The 24,082-nt window shown below is 39.6% G+C and overlaps 1 protein-coding gene across 7 annotated transcripts in view; it reads left to right on the top strand.

Annotated features, from left to right (window-relative positions):
- Positions 1 to 24,082, top strand: part of ZNF609 (zinc finger protein 609) — a 191,438-nt gene that overhangs the window by 122,776 nt on the left and 44,580 nt on the right. For all 7 annotated transcript variants that reach the window (XM_036439244.2, XM_036439225.2, XM_045581601.1 and 4 more), the window contains one exon: positions 12,984 to 13,209. In XM_036439244.2, the coding sequence (XP_036295137.1) occupies positions 12,984 to 13,209 (226 nt within the window). The remainder of the gene's footprint in view (positions 1 to 12,983; positions 13,210 to 24,082) is intronic.

The raw sequence follows: 24,082 nt of genomic DNA, 5'->3' as shown, positions 1-24,082 counted from the left end.
CCCTGTTATTCCTACACAGGGGCATTACTCCGACATAAATCAGTTTAAATAGGTTTGGGGTAAAGTATGTGATAGGTTTGAGGGTGACATTTAAAATAAACTAATGGAAATCATACCTACTGTTAAACAATGTATCCTTTGGAATGATATTGACTTCTTTTAGCAAAGAATTGACCCCAGTATTGTAGCTCTTATTTTTCTCAACTATTAGATAAGAGTTATGTTCCTAGTTCATGACTGATATCTTAATAACTTAGCATCTGTAAATGTATTGGGTAATTTTTTGGCTAGCTGTACCAATGTTGCCTATTCCCTGGGCCTCCTAGGCTTCTAGAATCATCAGACTCAAACATTTTTCCATAAGTGTGTCCAGAACTAGGAAATGAAATATGGAACTCAAATATATGCCATGTTCTTTCCTGCTGTAGGGCTATGCATATGTGTTCCTCCCATCTGCATTGCTTATCCCAAAGTTGAGATCTATCCTATTCAGAGATACCATCCCTGACTATCCTAGCTAGGTAGCTCACATTGTTCTCTTATCACTTGCCCTATTTGTTCTTTAATAAGTTTCTAATTTATATTTATTTACCAGGCTCTTTGATTTACCACTCCATACCCAGTGTCTAGCATAGGGCCATATGGGAGTACTCAATAATTTTTTGTTAAATAATTGAATGTTATATATCCAGGTTTGAAGAAAAACAATAAAAAGCACTAAGTATTTGGGTCCTTTCCCTAGCGCAAGCATGTCAAACTCGCTGCCGCAGGCTGCATGCCCCAAGGTAAGAGTTTGTCCATAGCTTATAAAGTGTCAGCTGTGAGTTGGACATGCTTGCCCTAGCCTGTCCCAAGTATCTTAATTGCCTTCACATCTCCACTGTCTACACATATGGCACAAATCCTCAATGCTGTCCTTAACTACTGTACTGTTAACTGGCTCAGGCATTTTTGAGTTAATATTTTATTACCTCTGTTCTACAGATTGTCATACCTTGTTTTTTCTCTTTGTGACTTCTCACCTACCCACTTGACTCTAACTCAGATTCCTCACACCAAAAGGGTGTTACAGAGAAGTGGGGTGGCCCTGAGAGCAGGGGAGGAAGGATGAAATGACAAAGGCTACCAGAAATCTCTTTCAGGACTCTAATCGCTCTACGGTCACGTCAAGAATGAGAGGGATTGTGAGTGCCTTTTTTCTTGCTCAGTGCCCTCTACTTGAGTGCTTAGCTGGCAGGCGGGCACCTTTTCCTCCTCAGTTACTGTCAGAGCAACATGAAGGTCAGGCAGAGAGAGACAAATGAGAGCAGCTCTGGGAAGGGAGGTTACCACGGTAACAAGCAGGCGGGACTGCTATTTGGAAACCAGCCTAATCTTTCTCCTTCTCCCTCCTTCTCAGCACAAGAAGACGGGTATTGTTTAGCTGACCTGCATCCTTGGGGTGGAAACATAATCCCTTTCTGACAGTTACCAATGACACTGGAGTGAGCTGCTTTGCATTTTAATTTGATAAGCAGCAGCGGTGGTTTTCTCAGAAGTGTTGGAAACATGGCTTTTTCTGGCCCTGTTCCAGGTAGGATTCTGGTTACCATAGTCGGGGTTTGGGGTTGTTGTTTGTTTCTCAACAAAGATTTTGCATATTTGCACATGCATAGAAGATGTCACACAGTTCTCAATGAGAATTGAATACAGGAAGTCTCTAGTTATGAATATCTGCCTTCTGAAGTCATAAAAATGTTCATGTAGTACTGCCCCATCCTCAGCTCTTAGGAACAACCTAGCTATTGGGTGCTAGTCCTATTGCCAGTGACCTGTGCAATAGATGTACTGGCTTTATGTCCTTACCCTTATGCATTCCCATTCTATTTATATGTCCCACTATCCTTTCTTTTGTCACCTACCTGCCCATTTTCTTAACAACCTAGGTCCCTTTTCTTACAATGAACCTAAACCTTCACATGTGTAAACATCTTTTCCTTTTGCTTTAAAATAAAATAGCTTTTTTAAAAGTAGAATAATAAATTCTTAATATAACAAAAAATCAAATACTGGAAAATATAAAAGAGAAACTAAAAATCATCCAGATTCTCACTATCAAAAGATGACTATAGCCGAGACCGGTTTGGCTCAGTGGTAGAGCTTCGGCTTGGGGACTGAAGGGTCTCGGGTTTGATTCCGGTCAAGGGCGTGTACCTTGGTTGCGGACATATCCCCAGTAGGGGGTGTGCAAGAGGCAGCTGATTGATGACTCTCATCGATGTTTCTAACTCTCTATCTCCCTTCCTCTCTGTACAAAATCAATAAAATATATATTTTTTTAAAATAAAAAAATAAAAAAAAGATGACTATAGCCCAAACTGGTTTGGCTCAGTGGATAGAGTGTTGACCTGCGGACTGAAGGGTCCCAGGTTCGATTCAGGCTAAGGGTAGATACCTTGGTTGCGGGCACATATCAGTAGGGGGTGTGCAGGAGGCAACTGATTGATGTTTCTCTCTCATCAATGTTTCTAATTCTCTATTCCTCTCCCTTCCTGTCTGTAAAAAAATCAATAAAATATATTTTAAAAGAAAGATGACTATAAGAATATCATTTCAGCCCTAGCCAGTTTGGCTCAGTGGATAGAATGTCAGCCTACAGACTGAAGGTTCCTGGGTTCGATTCCAGTCAAGGCACATGCTGAGATTCCAGGCTCGATCCCCAGTGGGGTGCATGCAGGAGGCAGCCGATCAATGATTCTCTCTCATCATTGATGTTTCTGTCTCTCTCTACCTTTCCCTTCCTCTCTAGAATAAATTTTATATATATATATATATATATATATATATATATGTGTGTGTGTGTGTGTGTGTGTGTGTGTGTGTGTGTGTGTGTATATATATATATATATATATATATATATATATATATATAAAGAATATCCTTCCAGATCTCGGCTTCTATTTCTAACTTCTACTCTACATATTGTATAATAATCGTATGTACTTATATTGAGATCAATTTAACACTAATGGACTAATCTAGTACATGCTGTAATGAAACTTTTTTTTTTCCTAAAAAATATGCTCTGGCCCTAACTAGTGGATAGAGTGTCAACCTGTGAACTCAAGGGTCCCAGGTTTGATTCCGGCTAAGGGCATGTACCTTGGTTGCGGGCAGCATCCCCAATAGGAGATTGCTGATTGATGTTTCTCCCTCATCGATGTTTCTAACTCTATTCCTCTCCCTTCCTCTCTGTAAAAAAAAATCAATAAAATATACATTTTAAAAATATGCTATGGATATCTATCATAGATGGTAGATAAAAGATCTATGCTAGTATGGCCATTTAGATTGTTTCTGGGGGGCGTAGAGGTTTGGTTTGCCTATTGAAAGCAGTACTGGATCAAACTGTACATCATACATCTTCGTGCATTTGTCCTGTTAACTTTTTTAAAAATATTTTTATTGATTTTGAGAGAGAGAGGAAGGGACAGGGAGATAGAGACATCTATGTGAGAGTGAAACATCAGTGGGCTGTCTCCTGCACACCACCTACCAGGAATTGAGTCCGGGACCCAGGCATGTGTCCTGACTGGGAATCAAACCTGCAACCTTTCGGTATCTGGGATGATGCCAACCAACTGAGCTACACCAGTCAGGACTTAACTTCTTGATATAAATTCTATAAGTGAAATATGGGTAAAAAGGCATGTGCAGTTTACATTTTGATACCAAGTGCCAAATTGCCCTCTCCAGAGTTTCTACCAATTTATATTCCCACCAAAACTAATATTGCATAAAGTGTCTGTTTTTTTCCCTACTCATACCAACCTAGATATTGTTTAACTCTTTCATCTTTGCCAATCAGATAGGTAGAAAATTATATTGTGTACCAAAACCGGTTTGGCTCAGTGGATAGAACGTCGGCTTGCGGACTGAAAGGTCCCAGATTCAATTCTGGTCTCGATTCAGGCTAAGGGTAGATACCTTGGTTGCGGGCAGATATCAGTAGGGGGTGTGCAGGAGGCAGCTAATCAATGCTTCTCTCTCATCGACATTTCTAACTCTCTGTCCCTCTACCTTCCTCTCTGTGAAAAAATCAATAAAATATTTTAAAAAGAAAATTATATTGTGTTCTCATTTGTATTCATATATTATTCTGAAGTCCTTAAAAAATACTCTGAGACCTCTTCAGATTGTGTACTTGAAGACCTACCTACTTCCAGTCTTCTTTTCCTTGAATGCTGGCAACTAAACAAAGTCAAAACAAAATACAAAAAACAATCAACTCATCTTTCTCTAATCCTTCTCCAGGTCAAAATGAAAACCTCTTTCTCCTCTTCTTTCTGTTTCTTTCAGTAATGGAATACCATCTACTTGAATTTAAGCTCCAGAAACTGGGATTTCAATCTGTTTTGTTCCCAGGATTTCCTCAGCACCTAGAATAGTGCCTGGTATATCTTAGGTGCTCGGTAAATATTTGTAGAATGAAATCATCTCCCAACCATCTGAATCACACACTCTAATCATACCTGACTCCTTTGCTATTTACTTATATGTCCAATATCTCATGAAGTCAAATTGCTAATACGCCCTGAATATCTCTTGAGTCCTTCCTGTTATCCCCCTTACTTCTGACTTACTGGGTTTATGGCAACAGGCATCTAGCTAGGAGCCCTTCTCTTCAATCTCTTAAGAGTACTCCCTTCTATTAATTTTATCTTTAAATATACAAATCTGATAATATCACTTCTTTGCTTGAATTCCTTGGTAGTTTTTTAAATTGATTTGAGCAAGAGAGAGAGAAACTTTGATTTGTTGTTCCATTTATTCTTGCGGTCGTTGGTTGATTATTGTATGTGCCCTGACCAGCAATTAAACCCACAGCCTTAGCTTATTGGGACGACACCAGCTGAGTTACCCGGCCCGGGCTCTTAGGAGCTTCTTAATACTTGCAAAGTTAAGTCCAAATTTTACTCTTCTTATACTCTTTACTTCAACCAAACCAAACAACTTGCAGTTCTGAGTACCTTTGAACAAGCTGTTCCTTTCTCTTTCTTCTCTTAGGAGACTCCTAATTTATCAATAAGGTCCACTCCAGTATGAAGTCTTCCCTATTCTCTCTAGCAGCTGGGTAGGGGTACTTACAGCCCTTCGTTCATCTCTGTTGTGATTATTTATCAGTTTATCTCCTAATTTAAAAATGAAATTTTGCAAGTAGGGATAAAAATTGTGTATTCATTCTACAAATGTGGGATATCTGTTTTTCTGAGCCTTGTAAAGTTGCTTGATTCTCCATTTTACTGCTCTGTTGAATGGACTTGTGAGTATTAGAATAAGGGCCATATTGAAGTAATGAAGGCAGTAAAAATCTGTTAATATAGTGACTCTTTGGTTGAAGCAGCTTTATAGGTTCTCTTGCCTACTGCCCTGACCTTTCTCCTATGTTCCAGTTCTATATCTCTAGATATGTACTTAAAACTCGTGTCCAAAGTTGAACTTGTTTTCTAATTCTGCCCCACCAACAATTTGTTATATTGCTTTTGTTTTCTTACACCTCCTGTCTGATATAAAGGCACCAGAAACCTTGAAGTCAGCCCAGATTTTTCTTACCTCTTTGATATTAAGTCAACCAAGTATTATTGATTTCACCTTTATCCCATTCCTTTCTTTCCTTTACAACTACCTTGGTTCAAGCCATCATTATATATTACTTGGGCTGTTATAGAGGACTTCTAACTGGTATCCTTGCCTTCTAATTAATCTCCGACAAAGAAAAAGTAAAAAATTAAAAGGATATTGGATCATATTTCTTCCCTGCTTAAAGCTTCACAGTGACTTTCTTTACAGTGACATGTAAACCTCCCACTACTCCCTCCACCCTCTCCATGCCCAACTATGTGGTTCCCTCTCAGGCCAGGTATTTGGCATTGCAGCTGATGAAAGTAACCTAGTTTTCCTCACCTTTCTGTTAAACTTACTCCTCAAGACTCAGGTGAAGTGTTACTTGCCTCTCAGATGTACACAAATTATTTTGTCCCTTTTGTACTTAACTCGTTTGCATCCTTTATTACATTGCTTTAATTACTTGTTCATTTTTGTTTACTCCACCAGACCTAGGAGCAGGCTATTTAATAAACTCTAGCTTTAAGCAAAGTATAGGATTTTAAGCGGATATCTTTAAGTTTCTGTAGATATATAGCAAAAAAAAAAAAAGATAATTTAATTTTATGTGTCTAGCTATTTACCTTGTGTTTATTTTTATATTCAGGCTTATCACATAGCACAGTGCTTAGGCCATAGTAAGTATTTAATTTTTCTGAATGAAGAAAGGATGCAGAAAAAGAATGCTTATTAGAAACCAAATTAAGTTCTAAAATAAAACACTTTAAACTTTTCTGTCTCTCTGTTCCCAATAAAGTTCTTGCGTGGAGTGATTAGATTGCCTTGGTTTCTTCAAGGTGTTTGAAAAGCCTTTTATGATATTCTTGATGGCATGTCAATGAAATGTGGACTAGATGGTGATACAGTTGGGTGACTTTATAGCTGTCTGAGAGCTATATTTCCCACAGGAAAGAAAAATTCTCCTACCAGAAGAAGGAAGGGAAAGCATGAGGAAAAATCGAGACTGACTGTCATGATCAACTACAGACAGATTTCTCAAGCACTAAATATTTGAATAGAGATTGACAATGTCACAATAGACTGAAAGATGGATTAAAAATTAATAAGATATTGTAATTATAACTTATCATCATTCTTTGCTAATCAGTATTGAACTTTTACTGTGTCTTTGGCACTATACACAAGCACTTTCCATGCAGCTAATTGCTACGCAATGACCATGTGAAATATTGGTATCGTTGATGTTTATATTTTACAGAAAAAGAAACTGAGGCCGAAACCGGTTTGGCTCAGTGGTAGAGTGTCGGTCTGCGGACTGAAAGGTCCCAGGTTTGATTCCGGTCAAGGGCATGTACGTTGGCTACGGGCACATCCCCACTGGGGGATATGCAGGAGGCGTCTGGTTGATGTTTCTCTCTCATCGATGTTTCTGGCTCTCTATCTCGCTCCCTTCCTCTCTGTAAAAAATCAATAAAATATAAAAAAATTAAAATAAAATAAAATCAATCAAGACATACTTTAAAAAAAAAAAAAAAGAAAGAAAGAAAGAAACTGAGGCTAAGAAAGATTACATAATGTGTTTGTGGTCACCCAGCTATTAAGCTATAGAGTTTAAGCACTTAAAGTTTAAAACAGTTATCTACCAAAAACACACACACAAAAAAACAACAACAACAAACAAACAAAAAACAGTTACCTACATTTTTATTGCATGAATAAGGTACAGAACAGGGTATGTAGTGTACTGTCATTTGTGTAAAAAGAATAAAGGGAAGGTACATATAAACAAGTTAATACATATGCATTACATTGGTTGCTTCTGGAAAAGAAAATAGGGGGTTGGGGATGGAAGAGAATCTTATCAAAATTTGATTAGAAAAGATCTGGGGAGTTATAATGGATAGAAAATTCAATATGAGCTTTCAAAAGTGACTTGACTCTTAGAATAGTTGGTAATGACTATCATTCGAAATTGCCAGAATACTATAAGCACTCTGGTAGGCATTTGATGTATATTACAGAATTTAATCTGTTAAATCACCCCAGTAAAATAAGGGTTATTTTCTCCACCCATGTGGGTAAATAGGGATGAAGTTCAAATAGGGGATTTATAAATGCCTATTATAGAAAAGATTTCATCCTTGAGAGGTTAGATAATGTTTAAGATTCTTCTTTGCTATGATTTTGTCCATACATATTCTTTTAGGAACATATACTTAGTGTAAAGTGAGATGCAGTAGTAAACAGTAAGTGTTCTCCAGGAACCTCAAACAGCTTTGCTGCTTAAGATGCTTTTGTGTTTTGTTTTTTAATTGATTTCAGAGAGGAAGGAGAAGAGAGAGAGAGGGAGAGAGAGAGGAGACATCAGTGATGAGAAAGATTCATTGATTGGCTGCTTCCTGCATGCCCTCCACTGGGGACTGAGCCTGCAACCTGGGCATATGCCCTTAAACCAGAAGCAAACCCAGACCCTTGAGTCTGAAGGCCGACATTCTATCCATTGAGACAAATCTGCTAGGGCTTAAGGTGCTTTCTTTAGATACAGTGACCTTTCATTGGAATTAACTCATTGTTTCTTTTCTTTCTTTTTTTTAACCCATTGTTTCTTGTAAAATTCCTGAGCCTTATATGGAAGTTAAACAAAATCAGTGGCTATTCCGTGACCTAGAACACAAAATCACCTAGGAGACACTTGAGCACTGAAGCCTATCTAAACAGATGGCCATTTCCTTCTTGGTTTCCCAGAGCTATGGTGTCCATAATCAGGAGTTAATCCATACTATAAACAGAGCACTCTTGAAGTTTTATTTTTATACCTTTAGATTACATAGCAAAGACAAGGAAGACTTCTGTAGGAAATGATGACTTTTATCTAATTGAAGACCTATTTAAAAATTTCTTTCAGATAATAAATGTTTAACTTCTGAACTAAGTTATAATTTCTGCCAGGCCAGCTTCCTTTCTACCTTTTGATTGTGAAGGTGAAGATACCAGACTCATATTTGTGTAGGAGAGAGGAGAGGGTCTGAACCAAATATTTCTTCACTGCATTTTCTGCCCCTAAAATTCCTGCAGCCTTGGAATTTTTCCTTCTCCTGTGAGAAGCAGCTGAAGTCAGTGTATAATTATGGTACTTCTTGCAGGGAGATTAATGGCTCTGGCCTTTCTTTATTGTCCCTAGGCCTCATTTCTGTGTCACCTGCCTATCAGCACTCGGATCCCTAATAGGTACTATTTTGACTAATATTTTAAAGGTGAATTGAAAACAAGTATCATTAAAAGATAAAGGACAAGAATTGTTGGGAAACTTCAGAGATTTCCATTTTTAAATTCTCTCTTCTCAGGTTTTTGTTTTGTTTTGTTGTTTAATTCCCGTCTTCTGTGAGCCCCAGAAGCTTGTGTTGGCACTTAACATTTGAGATTGAGAACTGGCTCAGCTTTTATTGTAGTCCTAGTTGTTAAGGTATTTAATTACCTTAACATTTTCTATTCCTGTTCCTCATTTTCCCTGCTGGCTTCAGTCTCCTTACAATCCCTGCTCTTATATCCTAAGTATATGAAAAAGATGGCAAAATGAGTCCTTTCCGGATTTTTTATTTTCTCCTGGAGAGTGATAAGTGAAGCTATGTTTGTTCCAATGAATAGTAGAATATGAAATCTCATAAAGGCATTTAGGTTATTAGATGAATATCACAGAGCTGCTTATTATGCATTATGGTTTAATGTAGATTATAGATGCAACCAACAGTAATTAGCAGGGCTGGAGCTCTAATTAAACATTATTGTGCTGCGCCATGATTTCACCTTAGATTTCTGTTGCTAAGTGGAAGGAAACTGAATAGTTCCAGACCCATAGATGGATTTCTTCACTTTTCCCCATCCCCCTCTGAGTAGGATAAATAAAGTCATCCTACACAGAGATCCTAAACTCTACTTAGTAACTTTGACCAGTAAGGTAGTTGGTTGCATATACATGTTAATCAGCTCTTCATGTATATTAGTTCTTAGTGATCAGTTCCACTGTTTCTTCTCTTTAGGGTGTATAGCAGGGTTTAATTTGACAAAGTGCTTGAACGCAACATTGGTGATTACTACTTATAGCTTACGCGTTGTTTTCTGGATCTATCAGTAGGGAATTTAGGGGCTTGGCTTTATCTAGAATCTTAGCTTATCTTCTCTCTGGACTCCAGCATCACCAAATAACAGGAAATGAAACCACTTCCAGAAAAGAGCTGTCCTTGATGGCTGAGATAATGTGTAGGTGACTGACTCCCTGGGGACCTACCTCCCTCTGTACTTGGGATTGCTGTTCCAGCTGTGGAACAGATTGACAACAGGACATGCTCTAGTGAGGCAATCAGAAAATTCACAGGAGTGACCTAGAAGGGTTAGGTCAATTTCTTTGTCCCAGGAAGAGGACCTTGTAGGGATTTCTCTTGCTAGAAGAACGATATAGAAAAGAGAACAAACCCTAAGCAAAAGAAATTCATATCCTGACTGTGAAATTGCTTCTGTCTCAGTTCTTCCCCAAAAGATAGAACAGAGGTAAGTCCAAAAGTAAAGATGATCTGTATATTCTGTCTCTAATTTCCCATTTCTAGTAACTCCAGGAATCTTTCTTTGCAAAGAGTTATGAGTCACCTTGGAGCATTCCTGAAAGGGCTTAATGACTAGAGCCAGATTTCAGTACTACACAGGAGTAATGGGGAGTCTAGTTTACTTTTTCTGTGTTATTTCTACCTTTAAGTCTGTGCATGGAGATGTTAAAGGGTCTTTTAAGGATGTATCACATCCCAAGAAGGTTACCAAATTAAATTATGAATACCTGGTTTTTAAGACTGCAAAACAGCAAAATGCCTTTTGGCATTTACCATCATACAGAAGATTCATTATAAAGATTTCCACTTTGATTTCATTTTATGAAAAAGGTGGAATTAGGGAAGTACAGGATGGGTGTATGTAACAACAAGCAGGTAAGGATAATGTTTTGGCAACTTTTCAGGGACCAGTATTAATCTGAATCATTGTTTTAAACCCCCAACCCAGTGGCTAAGTTGATTAGAGCATCATTCTGATCTGCCAGTGTTGCATGTTCAATCCTCGGTCGGGCACATACAAGAAGCAACCAATGTATGCAAAAATAAGTGGGACAATATCAATGTTTCTCTCTCTCTCTCTCTCTCTCTCTCTCTCTCTCTCTCTCTCTCTCTCTCTATATATATATATATATATATATATATATATATATATATATATATATATATATAATTAATTTTTTAAAAAGAATCGGTGTTTTAGCAGTCTCTGGACTCTGACAGTGATGATTCACAAATAGCAATGACTTATAAGCCAAGATGTCAGAGCTAACTGCAGAGAATGGATGCAGTACCCAGATGTCATTGTTAAGAGGAAGTAGGTAGACTATAGGTAGAGCAGTCAGTGGTCATGCAGTAAACTATTGTAGAACCAGAGTTCTGTTGCAGAGCGGTCCAGCAGCTTATATTATGGGTTTATTGTGTGGCACTCTCTGAATATAGGTCTGTAGGACTAAAAAGTCTTTGCAGGGAAGAGGGTCCCTATCATTTTCTAAGTCTGCTGATTGGTATGGTATCATACCAGATCAGTCAGTGCATTATTGAGTGCCTTTGCATATGCAAGATAGTATGTTCAGTTAGGATTTTGGCATTGTAGACTCAGAGTTGGTAATTTGTAATCTGATAAATGCTAGTTTAATGAGTTAAGGAATTATTATCCTCTTCATTATAATTTTTCTTTTAACTCTAGATGTGTTACATACTTCTTGTAATCTAAGTAATTGTGTTTTTGTGAGAGGTTTTATATTTGGAGGTAGATTGTTGATTTTTCAACTATTTCTAACTGTGTGTGTATATAATCAACTTCATCAGTAGACTCTCTAGCAATCGGCTTCTGGGTGGTGATAACACCTCTGGTTTCTTACAGATAAATTTTATGTTAGATTCACATTCCAAAATGCTATTCTCATTGACTGTTGCTGTTATAAAAGAAACTTCAAGCTCTCCTATATAACTTTTAAGAAGACTTCCTTCTAGCTAAAGATGAATTAGAGCTCCAGTCTTCTTAAAGTGGCATTACTAGGATCTATTTTCCCCCTTCTTTAACCTTATCTTCATTCTTAGATTTTATGCCTGGTTAATGTAGGATTTGTTGGGAAACATAGTAATAGCAGTAAAACATGGCTCAGAAACTGGTCCTTTTCTTCCTTATCAATCTTTGTGCTCTGTTACTACTGAAAACTGGCCCTAATTCTCTCTCACTAGAAAAATGAGACAAGCACAGTTTATGATGAAAATTATTATTGAGAAACTATAGGCCCCGTGCACGAAATCTGTGCGTGGGTAAGGTCTCTAGGCCTGCCTGGCGATCAGGGCCAAACTGTGGGGCTACTGGTGGGGAAATTAGGGGGCCCTGCTGGCACCCGCCTTGGCTGGCCTGGGGCCTACAGGAAGCTCCTGCGTTAAGCATCTGCCCTCTGGTGGTGAGTGCATGTCATAGTGACCAGTCATTCTGTTGTTCGGTCAATTTGCATATTAGGCTTTTATTATATACTAGAGGCCCAGGTGCACGAGATTATATACTAGAGGAGGTGAGTGTCCCTCAGCCTAGCCTGCACCCTCTCCAATCTAGGACCCCTCGATGGGTGTCCAATTGCCTGTTTGGGCCTAAATGGGCAGTCGGACATCCCTCTCACAATCCAGGACTGCTGGCTCCCAACTGCTCACCTGCCTGCCTGCCCCTAACCGCTTCTGCCTGCCAGCCTGATCACCCCCTAACCACTCCCCTGCCAGCATGAACAATACCTAACTGCTCCCCTGCCAGCCCAATTACCCCTAACTGCCCTCCCCTGCTGGCCTGGTCACCCCTAACTCTCCTCCCCTGCTGACTGCCCTCTCCTGCTGTCCTGGTCACCCCCAACTGCTCTCCCCTGCTGGCCTAGTCCCTCCCAACTACCCTCCCCTGCTGGCCTGCTGGCCTGATCGCCCACAACTGCCCTCCCTTGCAGGCCTGGTTCCTCCCAACTGCCTTCCTCTGCTGGTTATCTTGTGGTGGCCATCTTTGACCACATGGGGGCAGCCATCTTATGTGTTGGAGTGATAATCAATTTGCATATTACTCTTATATAGGAGGATAGAGCTTCTCCTAGCTCAGGGCACACTAATCTAAACTGCTAGCTTTGTAGTGGTATCATGAGTAAAACTTAAAAGGAAAAACCAAAGTCTTATATTTAGTCTTTTTGCACTCTGGCAGGAAAAGATGTTGTACTAGATTAAATACAAGGAAGGTATTTCCTCTAAAAGTTCTTCCTGTAACTCAGCTGCTGCTTTTTCTTCCCCCACAGATGGAGTCCCCTGTCTCCACACCAGCAGTGCTGCCGCTACACCTTTTGGTACCAGTGGTCAGTAATGACATCTCATCTCCCTGTGAGCAGATCATGGTTCGTACCCGATCCGTTGGGGTCAACACATGTGATGTGGCTTTAGCCACTGAGCCTGAGTGCCTGGGTCCCTGTGAACCTGGAACAAGTGTCAACCTCGAGGGCATCGTGTGGCAAGAAACAGAAGATGGTAAGTGCTACCTGTGGCTTCCCCATCCCTTCTCAACCTGCTTCTGCCAGGAGGGTTTTATTTTTGTAATTCACACCAAGTATTTATTAGGAATCTCAAAAGACCATAGTCTGCTGGTGATACTTACCCAGAAGATTACAGTAAACTTCTTAGTATAATCTCCCAGCTTCTAGGGATTGGCAGTTTTAATTATCTCCCCCTTGTAGCTGTTCAACAGTGTTGGCCCTGATATGTAAGCAGTCAGTTTGATAGGTGCTAGCCAGGTAATTCAAATTGTGTCTATACTCTCCATACTCCTATCATTTTATATGGGAGAATTCAAATAAATGAACTTTTGGGTCAGGCTTGAAGAGATAAAGTAATAAAAGAGCAGCTGTGAGAGTCAAGGAAATAGAAAACTCTTAAATTGACTTAGTGTTGGCTCATTGAATGTGCAACTCTTGCCTTTTTTAACACCTGGAAGTGCAGCCAGCTTCTTCGTACTGTTGCCTCATTGCCCAACCATCCACATTGCTTTGTGCATCTGTCTGTACAGATTTTATAGGCCTAGGCAACAGGGAAATGTTTACATGGTCTTGTTTTCAGGTATCCACTAAGCAGTTGGCCCACTGTAGGGTGCTGCTCCCCAAGGCTAGTCTCCAGACTTGTTATATATTCCACCGGCCCTTGAGAATAAAATCTCTTCTGTTTTAAAAGTTTATACCTAAAAAAATAGGAGTGTGAAGAGATTTACCAGGTATTTAAGATCCCTTTGTACCATCTGTGGCAATTTGATTTTAGCAAATACATTATTTTTATTTAAAAAGCCAAGTCCTTGTCAAAGTATGTGTGGTTAGAAAGGCTGGGCCTCAGAGTCCCCTCGGGTCTCTGCATCAGTAACCAGACTCTCAAAGCGTCCCCACTCTGAGGAGTTGAGAAGCCCAGAGGAGCCCAGAGGAGCACAGCTCATTATCTCTGATTATCATAAGCTGTCTTGTCAGGCTGCCTGTGGAAATTCAGGCGTTTCATTCTGGCCATCCTGATAAAAGTTTGTTCCTCTGAATATGTTGTTATGGTCCAGTATTTATTTAAAGTCTATTGTTCAGTCTGCGATGATGTGATACAGGTTAAGAATTTTATATTCTTGCTGAAACCGGTTTGGCTCAGTGGATAGAGCGTCGGCCTGCGGACTGAAAGGTCCCAGGTTCGATTCCGGTCAAGGGCATGTACCTTGGTTGCGGGCACATCCCCAGTAGGGGGTGTACAAGAGGCAACTGATTGATGATTCTCTCTCATTGATGTTTCTAACTCTCTATCCCTCTCTCTTCCTCTCTGTAAAAAATCAAAAAAAATATTTTTTTTAAAGAATTTTATGTTCTTGGCTCTCTCATCATTAGTTATATAGTAAAGCACCAGCTTTTAGAATACAATTGCTGAGGAGTTTTTATTGTGTTCCTAAGACAAGAATGGAAAAAACACATACACTATTGTGTTAGAAACTGATACCGAGACAGTAGAGAGCTTGACCTTAGAGATTGACTTTGGATGTGTATATATGATATACAGTCTGGAAATCACAAGTGGCTAATCTCTGATTTTTAAAATGTCATCTGCCTGTGGTCAAACGACTCACAGCCACAGTGTCTGTTGGAATGACAAGCATATTCAGACCACAGCTCTGTGCCACCAAGCAACCTTCGGAGACTGTTTCCTCAATATATTAAAGATGGAAGACATCAATTTCCTGCCTATTTATTCTGTCCATCTTTATGACGGTGACTTTTCTCCAAGGGCAAGATGTTTTTTGTGTATGTGAACTTGATGAAAATTTTGCAAGAGAGTGAGGCTCACCTTTTACTCTCCTGAGATAGTGGATACCTTTTTATCTGAGGATCCCTGTTCTCCCTCCTTGCCAGGGGGGTGTTAGCATGAAATTTTTTTTTTAATTATTTACTTTGAAAAGCTCTTTGGTTGTTACTTGTAGCGTATTACCAGGTTCCCTTGTTATACATTGTTTGTTTGTTAATCCTCACCCGAGGATATTTTTCCATTGATTTTTAGACAGAGTGGAAGGGAAAGGAAGAGACAGAGAGAAACATTGATGTAAAAGAGGCACATTGATTAGTTGTCTCCTGCACATACCCCGACCAGGGCCGGGAACCTGCAACCAAGGTATGTGCCCTTGACTGGAATCTAACCCAAGACCCTTCAGTCCGCAGACTGACGCTCTATCCACTGAGCAAAACCGGCTAAGGCTGTTACACACTCTTAATGCACTCTGCACTGTTATTTCACAGCACTCATCACAATTTGCAATGATACTCCTTGACTTACAATGGATTTACGTCCTGATAAACCCATCATAAGTTGAAAATATCATAAATGGAAAATGCATTTAATACTTACTTTATTAAATATCATAGTTAGCCAAGCCTACCTTAAACGTGCTCAGAACATGTCATTAGCCTTTAGTTGGGCAAAATCATCTCAGTGCTGCTGCCCGGCATTACAAAAGAGTATTACACAGCATATCACTAGCCTGAGAAAAGATCAAAATTCAAAGTACTGTTTCTACTGAATGCATATGGCTTTTGCACAGTCATAAAGCTGAGAAATCTTAAGTGAGACCATTGTTAATCGGGAACCATCTGTAATATTATTTTTTATAAAAGTGTATTGCTTCTACTATTTTAGAAGTTCAATGAGCTCAGGAACTCTGTTTTGCTCACCATTGTATCCCCAACACTTAACAACTGACACTTGTAGTTGGCCTTCAAAAATATATATTTGAATGAATCTTACATCTATGTTGTTGTCATTTCTGGAGCTAAGTTAATGTACAACTGATAGATACTTTAATGTTGTTTGAACTTAGAAGCCATGTCAAATACTTTCCAAAATTTACCTTCTCTAAAACTTAGAATAATAATACTTGTACCAGGTTTGAGATCACTCTTATTTAATTAAATTTTTAAGGTTTTTAGTGCTCCTATTTTTTAAAAATATATTTTATTGATTTTACACAGAGAGGAATTGAGAGGGATAGAGAGTTAGAAATGTCGATGAGAGAGATACATCGACCAGCTGCCTCTTGCACACCCCCCCACTGGGGATGTGCCCGCAACCAAGGTACGTGCCCTTGACCGGAATCGAACCTGGGACCTTTCAGTCCACAGGCCTACGCTCTATCCACTGAGCCAAACCGGTTTCAGCAGTGCTCCTATTTTAATATCATATTTTCCCCACTTACCATTGTGTTTCAGGTTTTAGTACTTTTCTTCTTTCTTTTTTTCATGCCAAGAGAACTATCGATATTTTGCAATTATATACTCTACTTTGCTTTTCGGCCATTTCAGAGGGCATTCACCTGAGTTATCAGTTGGCAGAAGTCTGACTTGGGATCAGTTAGTTCACATTCCTTTTCATTTTAAGGTAACAGAGATATCTTGCAAAGATCATTCTCTGCAGATTTAGAAGATCTAACTAGTGTACTGAGTCAGTCCTCAAGTTAATAATAAGAACTATATACAGATACTTTAAAAAAAAAAAATTATTCCAGCCTATTGAGCTTTTTGTTTTGCTACCTGACTTTGTACTTCTGTCTCTTTGCCTAGGGAAGCTGTGAAGGCTTCACCTGTGAGGTCCCTGTTGCACTGAGCAATCTTGCTGATAACAGATATAGGGATTGAGGCCTCAATTCTTCCTGTTTCTTTGCTTATCTGTACTGCAGTGTTGCTTCTTTTTTCCCTACCTCTCATTGTAAACCTTGCCTTGGAGGCATTTTGAAATTCCTGCAGATCCCATCTCTTTTTAGGCTGCTGGGAATTCAGCCAGCACTACCAAGATCCTCGACTAGGCTCAACCTTAGGACTATTTTAAGAAGACCCACTGGAATGATTTCCTTGGCTTTTTGAGACTTATTCTTAGCACTTATGCAAAGGTTTGATTCCATCCGCTTTCTCTTTATCCCACTGCACTTCAAGTCAAAATAATAGATCCCAAGTCTATTTTTGGTTCACAAGGTCCTGAAAACGGCATATAAGAAGTCTTAAGGCAGACCACATATTTTTCTGAGGCAAAATTGCTTACTAGCTTCTATGGTATTTAAAGAAGCACGGCTGACTTTAAATAAGAATTCCAGGGGATGCTATAGGTTTTCCTTTTTAGACCATAGCACTAAGTGGGAGGCCATTACTAGTAATGTATTTTACTTTGGTAGATGTGCTTTCTGGAAGAGTTTGTGCTATTGTGCAAAGAACACTGAAGTGAAAATCAGAAAACCTCTGCTGCTATCATTGTGACCTTGGGCAAGTTTCTTAACTTATTTTGGGCCTTAGTTACCTCATTTCTTGAGCTACTGACCAGTAAGGACCTTTCCAGCTTTTTTAAGTTGTAAGAACCTGTGACTTCACCCTTGGAATCATCATGGATCCTGTACTGGTTGACTGTGGCATTTTGAAAATGAATAGTTTTACATAGCAGTCATGAGAATAAAAACTGAAAACATTAATACCAATGAAACTGCATTATATACTTGTTTATGTAGATTTGTTTTATCAGAGAAATTAATTTATTCACTTTGCCAGTCTCAAATTCAAGAAATCTTTATCTCCCATTTTTTGACCCCTGATTCTAGATTGACAAGTGAAAGAATTCACACAACCCAGCTGTTTGTTAGCTGACATAAGCTGAGCTCACAATACTGCTTAGCAATCCCTTCATCTCCCTATTACATATACATTCCCTACTATTTTTTTCATTGTGAAGATTTTTTAAAACATATTTTTATTGATTTCAGAAAAGAAGGGAGAGGGAGAGATAGAAACATCAATGATGAAAGAAAATCATTGATTGGCTGCCTCCTACATGCCCCACACTGGGGATCCACAACCCCAGGCATGTGCATGTGCCCTGATATTGACCAGAAATCGAACCATGACCTTCTGGTTCGTAGGTCAATGCTCAACCACTGAGCCACACCGGCTGGGCTCATTGTCAAGATTCTTAGCCCAATTCTCTCTTCATGCTCTTAAACTAAGATCAAAGATACCCATCTAAATCCCCCAGCTTCCCTCCTCTCTTTCTTAAAATGCATTTTTCTTATCTTATTATTTTATTTTCTTTCCTTATTTTGAGATTCTTTAGTCTTTACCATGAATTTTATCTATTCTTTCTTCATTTTCATTCTTTCCCCTCCTATTAAGTCCTTCCCCTCTATAACACTTCTTAAAATAAAAATATTTTCCTAGTTCTTGCTACCCCTTTGAACTACTGACCTCTCTCCTTTACTACTTGCTATTGCTACTTTCAATCTCTTTTTTAAAATATGTTTTATTGATTTCAGAGAAGGAAGGGAGAGGGAGAAAGGGATAGAAACATCAATGATGAGAGAGAATCATTGATCCGTGACCTCCTGGTTCATGAGTCAACCCTCAACCACTAAGTTACACCAGCTGCGCTTCTATCTCTTTTTACTTGTCCAGTATCATATAACAGCTTGTTACATGGAACTGAGGAATTGAATTTTATATTTTATTTAAATAGTCACATGTAGCTGTGGTTTACCATTTTGGATAGTATAGGGACTGGATGATGTTTAAATTATGTATAATGTAAAAGTGTATGTATATTCTGAGATGGAAAGAGGAGTACTTGTGTGGGAGAATGAAGAGGTTGGGTAAATAGCTGACCCAGGGTGATTTCTGTGTATTCTGGCTCTTTTTACCTGAGAAAAAAAATTGGACCTCCTTCAAGCTCTGTGGTTGAGCCCTGTACTTTGGTCTGTGGTTTGCAGTTTTCTTGTTATCAGAGTAATAGGCAGTGGTTTTGCTTAGTGAGAAGTTAGCTTGCCTGTGGTAGCTCCACTGAGAACCTGCCTCAGCTGTTCTTCATCCTCCTCTGATTGCAGATCTCAGCTGTGAGTTTTGATCTTTCTCACTAAAAGGAAGGGGCTAGTCATTCATCTTCATAGAAATAGTAAGCTTGGGAGTTACTCTTGTTTTATTCTGTGTGATTATGATGTAGGAAAGTATGTGTGTGAACTGTGAAATACCTAATTTTAGATATTTATACTGTAGCTACTGTTTTTGTTTTTCCTTAGCTATAATTAACACTCCTTCCCCTTTAGTCTTGCCTTGGGCAGCGTTTACCTGGAGAGAACTGGTTCACAGTGACCAAGCTTTCTGCTGCTTAGTCAATTGCTTACTAGCCTGACTCCTGCAGAAACCGCTACCAACAGCACAGTCATAAAGAGCCTAGCAGCCATTGTCTGGCACCGCTAATCTTCATAGCAACAGACTAGCACATGGCAACAGTAGCCACACAAAGGAAGCATTAGGGAAATCAATACTTACTTTCTCCCACCCTTCCCCCACCCAAACAACCGCCAACACATTCTTTCCATCTAGCACCTTGCTCCTAGGGGATGTTTTAGGGCAATTACATGTTTATATACCCTTGTGGATTATGTTATCTGTCCACTGTCATATATTTAAATCCTGAAGCCCTAAGGAAATTTTTTTAGTTACAGACTTTTTTGAGTTTCATTTTACATATTGCAAAATAAACTAATCTCAAAGGGAGAGAAATGTCCTTTAGTGCATTCTCACCCTCCTCCTCATGCAAAGTGTAGTCAGGCAGTGCAGTTGGCCAGGCTGCAGGCTTGCCAGATAGCTTCTTTCGGTATTTCAATAACAGCACCATCTGAGATGGGCTCAAAGACAAATCTATTTGTTATTAATGCCATCCTTTAACAGATAATTTAGTTCCTGATACTTATATATGAACCCAGGTTAGTAATAACTAGGCAGTAAATATAGTTCTGACAAATTATCCCTAGCTAATTTAGCTTCAGCATATGATTTCAAGAGGAAAATACCCCATTTGTGAGCCTTGATGTTTTCTTGCCCTGTTGATGAGGTCATTTAACTGGTTTGGGCCTTCATTTCCTCATTTATAAAATGAGGAGATTGGATTACATATCTCTGTGGTCCTTTCAGTTCTGATATTTATAATTCTGTGATTATTTGTGTGGGACAGAAGAGGGAACTGCCTTTGATAATCATTGGTTGTGGTATGATCTGCTAGAAGATGTAGTTGAACCCTCCGCTCTCAGTGCTTACACTGCTAAACACAGGGCCTGGCCCTACCCTGGCTGATAAAGCGTCTGAAACAATGATGGGCAGAAGCTATTAACTAACTTGGCAGCTAGCCTTTTCTCTCTCAGCAGTAGTTTCAGACCAGTTCAGGCAGAGCTTTCCTCCCAGGTCATTGCTGCTGCCTCTTAATGATACCATTAAGAGCATACTGTCTGTCTCTCTCTCTCTCTCTCTCTCTCTCTCTCTCTCTCTCTCTCTCTCTCTCTCTCTCACACACACACACACACACACACACACACACACACACAATCTGTCTCTCTCTTCTCTCCGAAACAAGAGGCTCTTCTCCACTTCTGATACTTCATTATCTTAGCTCCATCAGGCTTTCTAGAACAAAGAAGTCATAGGGCATCAACTTTATGATTTATGCAGCTAGAGATAATTTCCCCAGGATAGGGTGGGTAGGTAGGTAGCTGATTCCCCCTGACATGAGGCTTCATTGCTAAATGGCCTTATGTTTTATCTGCCAGGCTTAGGTTTTGTTAGGCCTATTCACGCTTCTCTATATTTGAGGTAAATTATAGTTGCAAACCAGGGCCATGTATTGTACTTTTAGAGGGGTAGGGATTAGGAAAAAATGGAAAGTGTGTCTTTTACAGGTCCTGCTACTTGCTAATTGCTTAAGAAGTTTTTGTTTAATCCACTGGCCCTGTACTTATTCCTGCCAGATCCTTTATTTCCCTTAGTGCAGCCTTCATGGCCTTCTCCATAGCAACAAGCTCTATGACAAAAAGGCTGCGGTGAGAAATTGAGTAGTCTACCCTCCCACAAGTTGTATTCTATTTTCTCTTTAGGGTATCTTTAAAAAGCCTAAAAGACTGCTATCAAATAATTTTCTACCCCCATTGAACTCATAATGAAATAAAACTTTTAACCCAGAACTAATTCAGTGAACAACCTGCCTTCTCCTTACTTGACTCTGATTATCCTCATCTTTTGAAAAATTTCCCCTTTCATTCAAACACTTGAAATACTGTGCATCTTCCATTTATGAAGTTGCCCTACATTTTTCAGTTTTTAGCATGCTCCTTAGAATTATTATGTTAAAAAAAAAAAAAAAAACTTACGGAATTAAGAGTCAGTGTGGAGAAAGAATGGATGAAAAAAGTAGAAAAGAGACCCCACCCCCACCCACCATTGTCTTGCTACCATGGGCCGAGTGTCTAAAGTATAGAGCTATGTGAGACCATAATCAATAAAATTAATTAATTAAAAAAAATAAAGTATAGAGCTAGCCTGCATCTCAGCTGATTCTGGCACTGATCTTCAGGAGTCACAAAACCAAAGGTTTTGGTTTTGTTTTTATGTTACTAGGTCTTACTGAACAATAATGTAAGCATAAATATGTATACAAATCATAAAAATGGAGATCACTGAATTTTCTAAATGAACACACTTTGTGGTACTAGCATCCAGATGAAGGAATACAGTATTTCTGGAAGCCCAGAGCCCCTTCATACCTCCCTCCAATAGCTAACCTCCTGCCAAGAAAATCAATTCTGACTGCTAACATCATAGATCAGCGTTATCCATTTTGAACATTACATAAATAGAATCATTACAGTCTGTACTTTTTTATGTCTGGCTGTTCAACATATGCCAGTGAAGTGCATCCATATTGTTACATGTAGTTGTATTTTGTTTAATCTCATTATTTTATAGTTTTTCATTATGTTCTTCATATTATTCTTATATCTACAGTTTTGGTTTCAGTGGTTAACTGCAGTCTGAAAATATTAAGTGGATAATTTCGGAAATAATTCATAAATTCTACAGTGTGTGCCATTCTGAGTAGCGTGATGAAATCTCATGCCATCCAGCTCCATCCTGTCCAGGTTGTGAATTATCACTTTTCCCCGCATATTCATGCTGTATATGCTTTCTGCCCATTAGTCACTTAGTAGTCGTCTCAGTTATAAGATCAACAGTGGTGGTATAACAGTACGTGTTCAAGTAACCCTAATTTTTCTTATAATAATGGCCCCAAAGCATGAGAGTAGTGTTGCTAACAATTTAGATATGCCAAAGAGAAGCCATAAAGTGCTTCCTTTAAGTAAAAAGGCAGAAGTTATTGATGTAATAAGAAAAAAAAAATTGTAGTATGCTGAGGTTGTTGAAATCTACAGTAAGAATGAGTTTTTTGAGAGACACCAAGATGGCGGCATAGGGTAGACACCCGAATGCAGCCTACCACAACAAATTTGAAGTTAGAACTGAAAAACAGGGGAAGCATTGCCCTGAAGTGCCGGACAGCTAGCTAAGAGGAGGCTCTGCCATCTGGGAAGGCGAGAGAAGGCACACTGAACCTCAGGAACTGTGAAGGTACGGAGAACTGTGTGCGCGAAAAGGCGCTGGCTTACTCCCGGTGCAGAGAAGAAGGGCCGGACCGAGATTGCTGCTGGCTTACTCCCGGCACGCAGAGAGGGCGGGCCGGGCTGAGTTCACTACTGGCTTACTCCCGGTGCGCGGAGAGGGCGGACAGCTAACGCGCAACTGGCTTTCGTGTTCAAGAGGAAAACAGAATCAGCCTATTGCTTTGATAGACGGCCCCAGACAGGGAGAGGCCAGACTGTCAGGCAGTGGGCAGAGATCTCTCAGAGGTGTGTGAAGCCAGAGGCCATTACTGCGGGACTTGGGGAGGAGCCCAAGGGAAAACAGTTTGTCTGCACCAACCTGAGACTCCGCCCAATCGCTGGCTGAGCACAGAAGCTCTCCCAGAGGCTGGCTTTCTCTAAGAAGGGACTGGCAGGAACCCCAAGCTTGTCTGTGCCTTTACCAAAGAGGTGCGCACGCCTGCAACCAATCTTCCGAAACTCTCCGAGAACAGGTCTTTTCTAAGGCGAGACTGACAGGGAACCAAAGATTGTCTGCGCCACCCCGAGACCCCGCCCTATCCAAGCAGAGTACAGAAGCCCTCCTAGCTGAGACTCTGCTGATCCTCACAGCCAATTGGCTTGGAGATCAAAGCTTCCCAGTGATACCAACAATAAGCAAGGCTTAACAACAAGACTGCACACACAGCCCACAAAGGGCTACACCAAGACTGTCCACCGCAGGTAACTGGGAAGGCTGTGCTACTGGGCTCTACCAGAACATCTAGAACACAAAGCTATTCCATCAAATCAGGGAAACAACTAAAATGCAGACAAGAGGAAGGAGACAAAGGAAGGAGATGGAGGAAAAGAAAAGATTGGACATTGAGTTCAAAACTACAGTTATAAGGTTATTCAACAATATCCTAAAAAAGGCCGATAAAATAAATGAGACCTATGAGGATATGAAAAGGGAGCAACTAGAAATAATAAGGGATCAACAAGAAATGAAGAAAACATTGTCTGAAATAAAAAATATTATACAAAGTCCTAAAAACTGGAAGATCACAAGAATCAAGACAAAGATTTAGAACACGAAGAGCCAGAGGACACTCCTCTGCAGAAGGGAGAAGATAAGAGAATCCAGAAAGTTGAAGACAATTTCAAGTGAAACAACATCAGAATTATGGGGATTCCAGAAGAAGAGAGAGAGCAAGATACAGAAAGAATACTGAAAGAAATAGTGACAGAAAACTTCCCTCACCTGGGGAAAGAAATAGACTTACAAGTCCAGGAAGTCCGCAGAACCCCAAACAAAAGGAATCCAAGGAGGACCACACCAAGACACATCATAATTAAAATTCCAAGAGCAAAAGACAAAGAGAGAATATTAAAAGCAGCAAGAGAAAAGCAGGTAGTTACCTA

This window comes from Pipistrellus kuhlii, unplaced genomic scaffold, assembly GCF_014108245.1.
Source record: "Pipistrellus kuhlii isolate mPipKuh1 unplaced genomic scaffold, mPipKuh1.p scaffold_m20_p_1, whole genome shotgun sequence".
Taxonomy (NCBI): Eukaryota; Metazoa; Chordata; class Mammalia; order Chiroptera; family Vespertilionidae; genus Pipistrellus; species Pipistrellus kuhlii.
Note: the sequence above shows the minus strand (reverse complement) of the source record. Positions and strands in the feature narration are given on the sequence as shown.